The 15259-nt window shown below is 48.4% G+C and overlaps 1 protein-coding gene across 1 annotated transcript; it reads left to right on the top strand.

Moving 5' to 3' along the window:
- The first annotated feature begins 4061 nt into the window (after positions 1–4061).
- DHODH (dihydroorotate dehydrogenase (quinone)) lies at positions 4062–11859 on the top strand. The gene is made up of 9 exons (XM_069739116.1): positions 4062–4190; positions 6221–6433; positions 6982–7181; positions 7874–7956; positions 8236–8423; positions 9874–9987; positions 10060–10213; positions 10294–10453; positions 11534–11859. Exons 1-9 carry the CDS (start codon positions 4113–4115, stop codon positions 11613–11615), a joined length of 1272 nt encoding a protein of 423 aa, XP_069595217.1. The 5' UTR covers positions 4062–4112; the 3' UTR covers positions 11616–11859.
- The last annotated feature ends 3400 nt before the right edge of the window (positions 11860–15259 follow it).

Below are 15259 nucleotides of genomic sequence, written 5' to 3'. Positions count from 1 at the left end.
ATGTGGAGATATCAGTACACTACAAAGGTCTCTAAAACAGCTCACCCCATCAGCTGCCAATGTTCCCCAGGTACTCGGCTCCTGGAAAGAAGGTCAGAATCCAAGACAAAAAAATGTGTATCTGTGTCTTCTATAAAGAAAAAATAAACAAAAAACAGCCAAAAACCCTCTATTCTTTAGCTTCACCCAACAAGGAAAACATCTCAAATGCATACAAAATCGTCAACACGTTTCGGGCAATGCTTGACCTTACTCATAGCCCATGAATAAGGACATGCAGGTCTAAAACAAATCAGAAGTTTTACATTTTTGTGATGTTTTCCATGTTGTGTGAAGATAAATAAAAAATAGTTTTTTTTTAATAAAAGAAACAGAGAACCGGCATGTACTGTATGTTGTAATACATTCACCACAACCATCATATAAGAGGTAGAAGTCAACACTGATATTTTTGTCCAATCATCCATTAGAGCATTTGTGAGGTCAGACCCTGATGTTGGGGGGGAGGACAAGCTCACATTGTCCGTTCTAGTTCGTCCCAAGGCTGGTGCATGGGGTTGAGGTCCGGGCTTTGTGCGGTCGGACATGTTCTTCCACCAAACTCCCCCAACCATGACTTTATGGGCACAGTTATGGGAAACAGAGAAGGGTCTTCTCCAAACTGTTCCCCACAGCTGGAAGATTCCATAAAATCTTGTGCTGAAGATTAAGGTTTCCTTTCACTGGAACTAAGAGGCCAAGGCCGACCCCTGATAACAGGTCATAGCATTATCCTCCTCCATCTGTACTGGGGGCACAATGCAGTCAGGGAGTAATGTTCTCCTGGAGTCACCAAACCCAGACTCCTCCATCAGACCTCAGAGAAGTGTTATCTGTCACTGCATAGAACACTTCTCCAGTGTCCAGTGGTGGTGTCATTACACCACTCCATCCAACACTCGGCATTGTGCTTGGTGATGTACGGCTGCATGCAGCTGCTCGGCCATGAAACTCCTGGCGGGGGCTCAGTGTCTGTGCTAATGTTATACCAGAGGAGGTCTGGACTCAGCAGTTATGGGGTCAGCAGAGGGTTGGTGATTTTTCTGCCCTCTGCTCATCAGCACTCGGCCCCCTGTTCTCTAACATTACGGGGTCACCATTTTGTGGCTGAGTTGCTGCAGTTCCTTCCGCTTCTCAATAATATCACTCATAGGTGATGGGGGAAGATTTTGGAAGAAGAAATGTCATGAACGGACTTGTTACCCCTGTGGCTATTACAGGATCGTGCTGCTATCAGTAAGCTCTGCACCATCGGCCGTTCTGTTATGCTAGTAAAGGCAGACGGCATGGTGGGGGGTCGGAGGTCATATACCGGGAGGCTAGGTACGGAGGATATACACCAGTGAGGAGGGGGGGCAAAATATTATACACTGGGGGCGAGGGGTTGGAATGGATATTAAACACTGGGGAGGAGCTTGAGGTTATACAATGGGGGGATATTATACCCAGGGGCTGAGGGGCCAGATGTTATACCCAGGGGGCGTGGGGCCAGATGTTACACACCAGGGACCGGATATTATACCCAGGGGGCGAGGGGTCAGATGTTATACCTGGGGGACCGGATGTTATACCCAGGGGCCAAGGGGTCAGATGTTATACCCAGGGGACTGGATGTTATATTCAGGGGCTGAGGGGTCAGATGTTATACCCGGGGGACCGGATGTTATATTCAGGGGCTGAGGGGTCAGATGTTATACCCGGGGGACCGGATGTTATATCCAGGGGGCGAGGGGCCAGTTGTTACACATCAGGGACCAAATATTATACCCAGGGGGCGAGTGGCCAGATGTTATACCCTGACGGACCGGATGTTATACCCAGGGGCCAGATGTTATACCAGGGGGACCAGATGTTATACCCAGGGGGCGAGGGGTCAGATGTTATACACCAGAGACCGGATATTATACCCAGGGGGCGAGGGGTCAGATGTTATACCTGGGGGACCGGATGTTATACCCAGGGGCCAAGGGGTCAGATGTTATACCCGGGGGACTGGATGTTATATTCAGGGGCTGAGGGGTCAGATGTTATACCCGGGGGACCGGATGTTATATTCAGGGGCTGAGGGGTCAGATGTTATACCCGGGGGACCGGATGTTATATTCAGGGGCTGAGGGGTCAGATGTTATACCCGGGGGACCGGATGTTATATTCAGGGGCTGAGGGGTCAGATGTTATACCCGGGGGACCGGATGTTATACCCAGGGGGCGAGGGGCCAGTTGTTACACATCAGGGACCAAATATTATACCCAGGGGGCGAGTGGCCAGATGTTATACCCTGACGGACCGGATGTTATACCCAGGGGCCAGATGTTATACCAGGGGGACCAGATGTTATACCCAGGGGGCGAGGGGTCAGATGTTATACACCAGAGACCGGATATTATACCCAGGGGGCGAGGGGCCAGATGTTACACAACTGGGACCGGATGTTATACCTAGGGGATGAGGGGTCAGATGTTATACCTGGGGGACCAGATGTTATACCCAGGGGCTGATGGGCCAGATGTTGTACACCAGGGACCGGATATTATACCCAGGGGCCAAGGGGTCAGAAGTTATACCCGGGGGACCGGATATTATACCCAGGGGGCGAGGGGCCAGATGTTACACACCTGGGACCAGATGTTATACCTAGGGGATGAGGGGTCAGATGTTATACCCCGGGGGGCCGGATGTTATATCCAGGGGGCGAGGGGTCAGATGTTATACCCCGGAGGACGGGATGTTATACACCAGGGGCAATGGGGCTGAATAAACAACTTGAATTCATTGATTAAGACGCGGAGCCCAATACTTTTCCCCATTTAGTGCACTAATGACAGATAATGAAGACAGATTGGACGTGTCACACTGCTGATCTGCAGTGCCGGACCATTTGCCTCGCGTGCTTGCTGTGTGCTCTCATTAGCGCGCGGTATGTTTGCGCTGGGTGTTTGCTCAGCTCTCGGCACACACGCCGCTCTCATTACGGCCTCTTATATTTGCGCTGTCTGTTTGCTGATATTTGAATACCCGACCTCTGATTTGAAAGAGGATTATCTGGACAGTGCCCCATACGTGACTGCGGGGGTCGCCCTGCTGTGATATTTATTTGAGTGCACAGAATTTATTTTATTATTTGGGGACATGTCCTTTCTAGTAAAGCACCAAGAGCAGAAGATTTGGGCTAAGGACATATGCACGGGCTGTGTGCAACTCACTGCAAGGTGTGAACATAGCCTAAGAAGCTGCATTCACACAGCTTTATTCGTTTTAGTCGCCATATTATGCTCACAAGTATTCAAGTCAATGGGAAAGCTTAACCCCTTCACGACATAAACCGTCCATGTACTGCGCATGTCAGGTCTCCCCGTTTGGTGCAGCGTCCGGCGCGGAGTCCTCATCTTTTCTGGCACATGTCAGCTGATTTGATCAACTGACATGTGCCTCTAACAGCTGCGGGTGGAATCACGATCCACCCGTGCCTTTTTTTTTATTTTTCTGTCCACATAGAGCTTGTTTTAGGCGGGACGAGTTGTACTTTTGAACGACGCCATTTATTTTATCACAGTGTAATGGAAAAAAATCCAAGTGGAGAGAAATCGTGAAAATAATGGTGAAAAAAAAATGCAATTCTGGGTGTTTTTTTTGGGAATTGTTTTTACGGTTTATATTAGGTGGTAAAACTGACATCGCAGTATGGTTCTCTTCATCCGTACGATTACAGCCATAGCCGACGTGTCTGGTTTTTCTTACTATTACTTTAGTGGTGAAAAATTTATCAGAATTTTTTTTTTTAATTATTCGGTTGAAGGAGTTTATTTTTTTGCAGGGGCAAGAATGGACGAAAATCTTCCAAACAATATGGTCAATTTTTTTTTCTCGTATGCAAAGAAAACAGACGTCTGGATGCAAACTAACACCCCGGTGTCATTATTTTAGAACAGACGAAGGAATAAAAGTGTGAACATTTCTTATACAAAATATTTATTCTGAAGGAGATAAAAAAATAAATAAAAATGGAAAAAAAATAGAAGCGATTACCCACTAAGCACAACTCCCCTGCCAGGACTCATTGCCCTTAACTATCATGGCGGCGCGGAGAGACATAACATCCGGTCACGTGGCGCAACATCCGGAAGTGAAGATGCTCGGAGCCCACGTGAAGGTAAGAGCTCGGCGTGTGGAACCAGTGCTCGTCTCATAAGCGATAGGTCTCTGGACCAAGCACATTTATGGAAGAACTACAAGTGCCAGCGAGAACACGGAGAGTTCTGGCTGCAGTGGCATTCTGGGACATGTAGTCATTACAGTTGTAATTTAGAGGGATTTTCCTGTCTGTATGCAAATAAGATTGACAAGTTCTGCAGTTTGTTTTCCGGATATGACTGTGTGCATTAATGTGTGCAGACCTCTGCTTGCTGCAAGTAAACTGAAGGTTCTTGTATTTTATCTTAGCAAGCAGTCTATCCTTGGTGGGGTCTAACTAACGTGCAGGATAGCTGAGATGTACATTTGTAGAGGGGTCAGCCACCTTTGCAGACAATTTTTATCCCCAAAAGTGAATATATGTGTAAAAAAAAAAAAATATATATATATATATATATATATATATATATATTGTATGATTTAAAATAATCTGAAAGGGTAAAAATGCGTGTGTGTATATCCATACATTTTTTTTTCCTTTTTTTTTTTAGATATTTTTCTTAATCATACATTTATTTTTTTTTAAAGAAAATAAAAATCTTTATACAGCTTGCCCTGTAGCGGTGGCATGTGGGGTTGATGTCACCTTTCTATTGTCGGATGACATCAAGCCCACGGCTTAGTAATGGAGAAGCTTCTATAAGACACCGATCCATTACTAATCCTATAGTATGTATATAAAGACACAGCCAAAATGAAATCTTTTAATTGAAAAAAATGACACAGACTCCTTTAATAATCTCAATTAAACCATACTTATGACCTCGCCTAATTCCGCCAAAGCTCTGGATCTCCTGTAATAAAAGTAAAATAAAAAAAAAAACAACAATATACCATACCTGACTGTTGTGCTGTCCCACACCGTAATCCATATCTGGGGGCTAAATAGTTTTCAACCTGGACGGTGCCAAGATGCGACTACCCAGGCTGAGAACCACTGGTGAATGAGACACTGAGAAGGCCGCATCATTCGCCAGCGGTGACGTGACCGAGGCCGGGCTGAACTGCGGTGACCACAGCACTGTGGGAAAATGCCAGTGATGATGTCACCGCTGGTGCATGACGCTGCGCTCTCAGCATCTCATTCACCAGTGGTTTTTAGCCTGCAGTCGCATCTTGGCACCCACAAATATGAACCCCACTTGCCACCGCTACAAGGCAAGTGGGATCAGCAGGGCAAAGTGCCAGAATTGGCGCATCTAATAGATGCACCTTTTCTGGGTAGCTGCGGGCTGCTGTTCTTAGTCTGGGGTGCCTATAACAATGGCCCATTACCAGTCTGAGAATAGCAGCCCCCAGCTGTGAGCTTTAGCAAGGCTGGTTGCCAAAAATGGGGGGACCCCACACCAACAGCACGGGGACCCCTCTATTCTCGATAACCAACCTTGCTGAGGGATGCAGCCCCCAGCGGTCAATTTTGCCTGGTTGGTTTAAGAAAATAAGGGGGAACCCATGCAGGTTTTCATTCATTTCATTAGATTGCAGGTGGCTGCTGCTGTAGAATACCCCGATCATCCACTCCTGCTATCACTGTTATTAGCGGCAGCAAGTGTGGGATGATGGGAGTAATAGTCCCAAAAGCCCCCACCTGCTGTCATTGTTCGGACTTTAAGATAACTATCATCTTTCTTCTCTGGTTCCTCCGATCAGAGTAGGAGAGAATGATGAGAGCCGGCTTCAGCACCTGTCACTGGGGAACAGCGCTTACTGTAACACTTCTTCCCCAGCGGCCGTCCGTGTGACACACGTGTGCCTCAAGTATTACATTCACAACACCATGATATATCCAGTACAATTTTTTCCAGTACCGTAAATAGCAGGACGTTTGAAACCAGCTTTAAACGGTCGGGAGACCTGCAGCTGGTCCGTGTTTTGAACGATTTGCTTGGATCCCTTAACTGACAACAGAGTTTGGAGACGCCGAACCCCCAGCGTCCAGTTTTAAAGGGGTTCTCAGAACTAATCATCCTCTTTTTTCCTCTCTTTCAGCGCCGGTGGAAGGAAGCTCTTGTTATCCTGGGCGGTGGAGGTTTCCTCTTCTCCTCCATTCTTACTGTTCAGGGGGATGAACGTTTCTACGCAGAATTGTTGATGCCGACATTGCAGAAAGCGATGTCACCTGAACTGGCGCACACGTTGTCCATAAAGTTTGCGGCTCTGGGCCTTGTCCCACGATGTGCACAGCATAATTCACAGCATCTGGTATGAACAAAACGCAGTGTACACGAATGCCAGGAGTTGATAGAGAAATATGATTCCTTAGTCTGTTGGGGCTTTTTTTATTGATCAAGTCTCCTTGCTAAAGGGAAAGTCCACTTCTTAACAGCCTCTATTAATTGGCGCTGCTCCTCCATACTTTGCACTGTATTCCCCGCCAGTCTCAGCTTTTTTTTGTTGTTGCTTGGATTAAATTTGAAGACTGCAACCCATCAGCAGGTGCTGATTGCCTGCAGTGTTCATTAAGTTGATGACAAGAGTATGGCGTGATCCACAGTGCTGACACCAGTCTCGGGTGTATTGTTGGATTTGTGAAGGAACGGACAACCCATTTAATGACCCAACAGACTATGGCAGCATGTAGCTTCATCTTTTTTTGAAAAAATGACGACTTACCTTGCCGGGAGTGTTTAGTTTTGCCACAGATTTAGTGCTAGAGAGTGAAGACCCAGCATGGTCGCTGCAGTAAACTTTATTTGAAGGTAATCCTCTTCCATCTGCTAGCCCAAACTGTTTTTCCTTCTTCCTCCTAGGAGACTACAGTACTGGGTCACAAGTTCCGAAATCCAGTGGGCCTGGCTGCCGGGTTTGATAAGCACGCAGAGGCTGTAGATGGACTTTTCAAAATGGGCTTTGGTTTTGTAGAAATCGGAAGTGTCACCCCGGAACCCCAGGAAGGAAACCAGAAGCCCAGAGTGTTTCGCCTTCTTGAAGACAAGGCCATTATCAACAGGTGACCGATGATTCACTTTATTCATTAGTGTCCCAGCTCCCATTAGTCTGCTCCAGTCTCCACCATATGTATGTGTCCACGAGCGCCAAACGCTATGAGGTTATTAATAGTTATGTGATGAATTCAATTGACCAAATCATCAAGATCCGCTGCTGGCAGCTCCTGTGTAATCACCGATCAGTCTTGTCCAACATGTGCTCGATGGTTGACAAGTTCGGAGACCCTGCAGCCATCTAGGCCATCACTGGAGCACCAGCAACATGCGGCCTGGTGCTTTCATATTGCGAAAAAAATCCCGGGTATAGGTCCAGTGTGACGTTTGCATCTTCTGGCTCTGCTCACCTGGTCTCCAGATCAATATCTGGCTATCATTGTGTCTGAAAAAAAAGCAGAACTCCTCGCTGAAGAGAATAGACCAGGGGGAGGTAATTGCGTGCAGATATTTATACATCCTCTGAATATAATAATATTTATTTTTTTCAGGCAGAAAACAATCCAGATGTGTTCGCTCCTTAAAACCAATGATGTTTTATCAGAAAATACTGGGGACTCTGGGCACAGAGGGAAGAATCCCCTCCTGTTTCTCCCTGCCCAACTCCTTCAGAGTAGAGAATGTTTGCTGTATCTATGTAATATCTAATTTCTAACTTTATTACAATGTTAATTAATCTTTATTTTGCATTTTTCTCCAGATATGGATTTAACAGTCACGGCATAGCGGTGGTTCGCCGCCGGCTGCTGCGGAGGGCAGAGAAGCAGAAGACCCTGACTGCTGGTCAGTTGATTTTCTGTAGGAGACATCTGACTACTACCAACAATTTACAATGAATTCAACCTATTTTTGTCCTATTTTTTTTTTTTTTTATTCTTTGGTTATTTTTCTTCTTCAATCGCACATAAAGTAAAATTCTGACTTTGTTTCCTGCAGTGAAAAGTGCAAGTTACTCAAGATTTTCATTTTTTTTTCACTTCTAAATCTTACATGTTATTATTGTGATGTAATTCTGGAAAGGGAGTAATTAAGCAAAGAATAGCCCGACTTTTGTTTTTCCAGAGGGAATGCCACTGGGTGTAAATTTAGGAAAGAATAAAACATCGGAAAACGCAGTTGCTGATTACACAAGGGGAGTGCGTGAACTCGGACCCCTGGCTGACTACCTCGTTATCAACGTGTCGAGCCCGAATACCCCCGGACTGAGAGCTCTTCAGGGCAGAGAGCAGCTGCGCCATCTGCTGGCTAAGGTATGAAGTAGATTGTGAAGGGAACCTGACAGACTCTTCCTGCTCTCCATCTCCAGACAAGTCCCTTTTTAAGACCGTGACTCCCTTCCTGTCTTCCTGTCTTCCTGGAGCAGAACAATATTGTATCATACAATTATTAGGTTCTGTAGAAGGACGTAGATCTGGGGATTTATTATGATGGAATATAGGCTGAACTGGATGGACAAATGTCTTTTTTCGGCCTTACTAACTATGTTACTATGTATGTTCTGTCATTATCATTACCTTGAGCCATGCCTCTGGGCTTCTCTTTTCTTTTTTTTTTCCGGGGACCATTTTCCATACTCCTCTTAAAGTATGTGTTCACGTTCAAGGTGGCCGGCGGTTTGGAAGGAGTGGAAAACTCGCTCCGCCCAAAGTGCCGCCCCCTTCTGCGGACGCAATGATTCTGGATGTGTTCATTGCACACATACGGAATCATCGCACCCCACATATAGGACCCTGTGTCTTTACCTTGCGGCGGCGCAGCGTCGCCGCAAGGTAAACGGACATGCTGCTTTCTAAAAAGACTCGCCGCATGTCCGGAAACGCAGGGCCGCCGGGTGCGTGTTCTCACGCATAGTGGAGACGGGATTTCATAAAATCCCCTCCACTATGCTGTAACATCTGGACGCTGCGGATTGAACGCTGCGGCTCTACGCAGCGTTCAATCCGCAGCTATTCCGGATGTAATACGGCCCGTAGACACACACACCCTTAAATTTAATTTGCTTTTTTTTCTCCCTGGGCTCACCTGCTGACCCTTCTTCTGGCATTCTCATTCTCCTGGGCCAGCCCTTTTGGCTTCTTTTTTTAGCCTGGGCTTCTCTTTTTATTCTTGCCCTGGGACCGCCCTCTAGGCCTCTCTTACCCCATGGTTCAGGCAACATAAAGTGGTTGACCTTTTCTATTTTTTGCATGTTTATACCTTCTATCACCAATGTTCACCATATACAGATATAGTTGTAACTTTTTGGATTAGCACGATAGTTATATTTAGGTATGCTTTATTATCTAGTCATGTTTTTCAATGCAGCTTTTTTTGTCTTCACACTTAAAAGGACTCTGTCACCTGAATTTGGCGGGACTGGTTTTGGGTCATATGGGCGGAGTTTTCGGGTGTTTGATTCACCCTTTCCTTACCCGCTGGCTGCATGCTGGCTGCAATATTGGATTAAGGTTCATTCTCTGTCCTCCATAGTACACGCCTGCGCAAGGCAAGATTGCTTTGCGCAGGCGTGTACTATGGAGGACAGGAATGAACTTCAATCCAATATTGCAGCCGGCATGCAGCCAGCGGGTAAGGAAAGGGTGAATCAAACACCCGAAAACTCCGCCCATATGACCCAAAACCAGTCCCGCCAAATTCAGGTGACAGAGTCCCTTTAAAATGGTGGTATAGAAATGTAAGTATACAATGTTTTCATTGCAGGTAGTAAACGCTCGGAATTCGCTGCCCTGTGAACACCGGCCTGCAATACTTGTCAAGATAGCGCCCGATCTGTCCCCAAGTGATAAAGAAGACATTGCCGCTGTAGTGACCGAGGTGCAGTGATCATGCCCTTACTCTTATGTATGGTATATACATATATATTAACCACTATTCTTTCGTCTGCAGCTCGGCATAGAAGGTCTGATAGTCACCAACACGACAGTGAGCCGCCCCTCGACGCTGAAGGACCCTAGTAGCATTGAGGCGGGCGGATTAAGTGGGGTTCCTCTCCGAGATTTGTCTACACAGACCATTAGAGAAATGTATGCATTGACCTCAGGTGAGACCGAGAGATGAATCTGGCCGTAGGGTGGTTGCTACTGTCCCATACAAGATATTGACGTTGTCTTACTCTCTCAGGCCAAGTTCCTATCATTGGCGTAGGGGGCGTCAGCTGTGGGTTAGACGCTCTGCAGAAGATCCGCGCCGGGGCCTCGCTTGTTCAGCTGTACACAGCACTTACTTATCAAGGACCCCCTGTTATAGGAAAAGTGACTCGGGAGCTGGAGAAGTTACTTATGTAAGTAGCAGAGGATCCTTGTGCGTTCTTTGTTTTCTTGCAAGATGCATACAATTTCTTTTTCTTCAAGTTATGCATCTTTGTTTCGATCCCTTACTGTTTTAATCTTCTCGGTGAATAAAAACATTTGTCTATTGTCAGAGGCATAAAGAGTACCCTTCCGGTAATAATGCCCTCCATCCTGTGCCCCTTCCGGTAATAATGCCCTCCATCCTGTGCCCCTTCCGGCAATAATGCCCTCCATCCTGGGCCCCTTCCGGTAATAATGCCCTCCATCCTGGGCCCCTTCCGGTAATAATGCCCTCCATCCTGGGCCCCTTCCGGTAATAATGCCCTCCATCCTGGGCCCCTTCCGGTAATAATGCCCTCCATCCTGGGCCCCTTCTGGTAATAATGCCCTCCATCCTGGGCCCCTTCTGGTAATAATGCCCTCCATCCTGGGCCCCTTCTGGTAATAATGCCTTCCATCCTGGGCCCCTTCCGGTAATAATGCCCTCCATCCTGGGCCCCTTCCGGTAATAATGCCCTCCATCCTGGGCCCCTTCTGGTAATAATGCCCTCCATCCTGGGCCCCTTCCGGTAATAATGCCCTCCATCCTGGGCTCCTTCCGGTAATAATGCCCTCCATCCTGGGCTCCTTCCTGCTATAGTGTCCCCCATTTTACAAGCAAGCACTACAACTGCAATGCATGGGTGAAAAAACACTAGACGGATTCCCTTTGATGGGCATGCACATCTTTGGAAACCTTATCTATTGCATGCAGAATTTGCGTCAAAAGGTTTCAGAGAAGCTGTAGACACAAAACCGTTTTGAGCAACATGATAAAATTGGTTGCAAAGGTCTCCGTACTGCCGGGCATGCCAAAGACCTGACCGGAGGATAAAGTCCAGAATGGCACAGGGGAAGTGGAGAGATTCATTAAGAATTTGGTTTCTTATGCCCCTTCCTGGCACTTTAATCCAGCAAAATGGCGGCCGGTCGGCTTCTGGTTTTGACGAATTTGCACCAATTGCATTGCACAACATTTGGATTCTGGAGATGAGAGCAGAGGAATAATCTGTATTCTGTCTTCTTCACAGCGATGAAGGATTTTCCAGCGTCTCTGAAGCAGTCGGCGCCGATCATAGGAGCAAAAGTCAGAACACGGCTGCAAAATCCTAATGAAAATCCACGGTGGAGGAGACTGCGGTGCAGCGGAGATGAGATCCACGCGGCTTATTCAGGAGCATTTTACATTGACACTGGAAGTGTTTATTAATCCAGATCACAAGGGCTGAGCCGTATCTGCAAGAAACAATGGCAGATTCTTCACCCCGGGATACACTGTGACTCACGATGACGACTTCATGGACCACATTATGAAGTCTGGACTTGATGATCACTTTAATAAAATCACTTTAACAGATCATTTTTGGAACTATTTTAATTCTACTACTCCTGGGGACAAAAAACAGCTCCCACTATACTGTCTATGGAGCTGTGCAGCTCTGCGGATGTGCAGTACCCAGCCGTGGCCACTATACTGTCTATGGAGCTGTGCAGCTCTGCGTGTGTGCAGTACCCAGCCGTGGCCACTATACTGTCTATGGAGCTGTGCAGCTCTGCGTGTGTGCAGTACCCAGCCGTGGCCACTATACTGTGGATGGAGCTGTGCACTCTGTGGATGTGCAGTACCCAGCCGCGGCCACTATACTGTGGCTGGAGCTGTGCAGCTCTGCGGATGTGCAGTACCCAGCCGTGGCCACTATACTGTCTATGGAGCTGTGCAGCTCTGCGGATATGCAGTACCCAGCCGTGGCCACTATACTGTCTATGGAGCTGTGCAGCTCTGCGGATGTGCAGTACCCAGCCGCGGCCACTATACTGTGGATGGAGCTGTGCAGCTCTGCGGGTGTGCAGTACCCAGCCGTGGCCACTATACTGTCTATGGAGCTGTGCACTCTGCGGATGTGCAGTACCCAGCCGTGGCCACTATACTGTCTATGGAGCTGTGCAGCTCTGCGGGTGTGCAGTACCCAGCCGTGGCCACTATACTGTCTATGGAGCTGTGGAGCTCTGTGGATGTGCAGTACCCAGCCGTGGCCACTATACTGTCTATGGAGCTGTGCAGCTCTGCGGATGTGCAGTACCCAGCCGTGGCCACTATACTGTCTATGGAGCTGTGCAGCTCTGCGGATGTGCAGTACCCAGCCGCGGCCACTATACTGTGGATGGAGCTGTGCAGCTCTGCGGGTGTGCAGTACCCAGCCGTGGCCACTATACTGTCTATGGAGCTGTGCACTCTGCGGATGTGCAGTACCCAGCCGCGGCCACTATACTGTGGATGGAGCTGTGCAGCTCTGCGGATGTGCAGTACCCAGCCGTGGCCACTATACTGTCTATGGAGCTGTGCAGCTCTGCGGATGTGCAGTACCCAGCCGCGGCCACTATACTGTGGATGGAGCTGTGCAGCTCTGCGGATGTGCAGTACCCAGCCGTGGCCACTATACTGTCTATGGAGCTGTGCAGCTCTGCGGATGTGCAGTACCCAGCCGCGGCCACTATACTGTGGATGGAGCTGTGCAGCTCTGCGGATGTGCAGTACCCAGCCGTGGCCACTATACTGTCTATGGAGCTGTGCAGCTCTGCGGATGTGCAGTACCCAGCCGCGGCCACTATACTGTGGATGGAGCTGTGCAGCTCTGCGGATGTGCAGTACCCAGCCGTGGCCACTATACTGTCTATGGAGCTGTGCACTCTGCGGATGTGCAGTACCCAGCCGCGGCCACTATACTGTGGATGGAGCTGTGCAGCTCTGCGGATGTGCAGTACCCAGCCGTGGCCACTATACTGTCTATGGAGCTGTGCAGCTCTGCGGATGTGCAGTACCCAGCCGCGGCCACTATACTGTGGATGGAGCTGTGCAGCTCTGCGGATGTGCAGTACCCAGCCGTGGCCACTATACTGTCTATGGAGCTGTGCACTCTGCGGATGTGCAGTACCCAGCCGCGGCCACTATACTGTGGATGGAGCTGTGCAGCTCTGCGGATGTGCAGTACCCAGCCGTGGCCACTATACTGTCTATGGAGCTGTGCACTCTGCGGATGTGCAGTACCCAGCCGCGGCCACTATACTGTGGATGGAGCTGTGCAGCTCTGCGGATGTGCAGTACCCAGCCGTGGCCACTATACTGTCTATGGAGCTGTGCAGCTCTGCGGATGTGCAGTACCCAGCCGCGGCCACTATACTGTGGATGGAGCTGTGCAGCTCTGCGGGTGTGCAGTACCCAGCCGTGGCCACTATACTGTGGATGGAGCTGTGCACTCTGCGGATGTGCAGTACCCAGCCGCGGCCACTATACTGTGGATGGAGCTGTGCAGCTCTGTGGATGTGCAGTACCCAGCCGCGGCCACTATACTGTGGATGGAGCTGTGCAGCTCTGCGGATGTGCAGTACCCAGCCGCGGCCACTATACTGTTGATGGAGCTGTGCAGCTCTGGATGTGCAGTACCCAGCCGTGGCCACTATAATAATAATAATAATAATTTTTATTTATATAGCGCCAACATATTCCACAGCGCTTTACAAATTATAGAGGGGACTTGTACAGACAATAGACATTACAGCATAACAGAAATACAGTTCAAAACAGATACCAGGAGGAGTGAGGGCCCTGCTCGCAAGCTTACAAACTATGAGGAAAAGGGGAGACACGAGAGGTGGATGGTAACAATTGCTTTAGTTATTTGGACCGGCTATAGTGTAAGGCTCGGGTGTTCATGTAAAGCTGCATGAACCAGTTATCTGCCTAAGTATGTAGCAGTACAGACACAGAGGGCTATTAACTGCATAAAGTGAATGAGAACATGATGCGAGGAACCTTTTTTTTTTTTTTTTTTTTTTTTTTTATTATAAATAGGCCACACAGGGATCGTTAGGTTAATGCATTGAGGCGGTAGGCCAGTCTGAACAAATGAGTTTTTAGGGCACGCTTAAAACTGTGGGGATTGGGGATTAATCGTATTAACCTAGGTAGTGCATTCCAAAGAATCGGCGCAGCACGTGTAAAGTCTTGGAGACGGGAGTGGGAGGTTCTGATTATTGAGGATGCTAACCTGAGGTCATTAGCGGAGCGGAGGGCACGGGTAGGGTGGTAGACTGATACCAGGGAGGAGATGTAGGGTGGTGCTGAGCCATGGAGTGCTTTGTGGATGAGGGTAGTAGTTTTGTACTGGATTCTGGAGTGGATGGGTAGCCAGTGTAATGACTGGCACAGGGTAGAGGCATCGGTGTAACGGTTGGTGAGGAATATGATCCTGGCTGCAGCATTCAGGACAGATTGGAGCGGGGAGAGTTTTGCAAGAGGGAGGCCGATTAGTAGAGAGTTACAATAGTCCAGACGAGAATGAATAAGTGAAACAGTAAGAGTCTTTGCAGAGTCGAAAGTAAGAAAAGGGCGAATTCTAGAAATGTTTTTGAGATGCAGGTAAGAAGAGCGAGCCAGTGATCGGATGTAGGGGGTGAATGAAAGGTCAGAATCCACTATACTGTGGATGGAGCTGTGCAGCTCTGCGGGTGTGCAGTACCCAGCCGTGGCCACTATACTGTCTATGGAGCTGTGCAGCTCTGTGGATGTGCAGTACCCAGCCGTGGCCACTATACTGTCTATGGAGCTGTGGAGCTCTGTGGATGTGCAGTACCCAGCCGCGGCCATTATACTGTTTATGGAGCTGTGGAGCTCTGTGGATGTGCAGTACCCAGCCGTGGCCACTATACTGTCTATGGAGCTGTGGAGCTCTGTGGATGTGCAGTACCCAGCCGTGGCC

This window comes from Ranitomeya imitator, chromosome 9, assembly GCF_032444005.1.
Source record: "Ranitomeya imitator isolate aRanImi1 chromosome 9, aRanImi1.pri, whole genome shotgun sequence".
NCBI lineage: Eukaryota > Metazoa > Chordata > Amphibia > Anura > Dendrobatidae > Ranitomeya > Ranitomeya imitator.
This window is presented reverse-complemented; position numbering and strand designations above follow the sequence as displayed.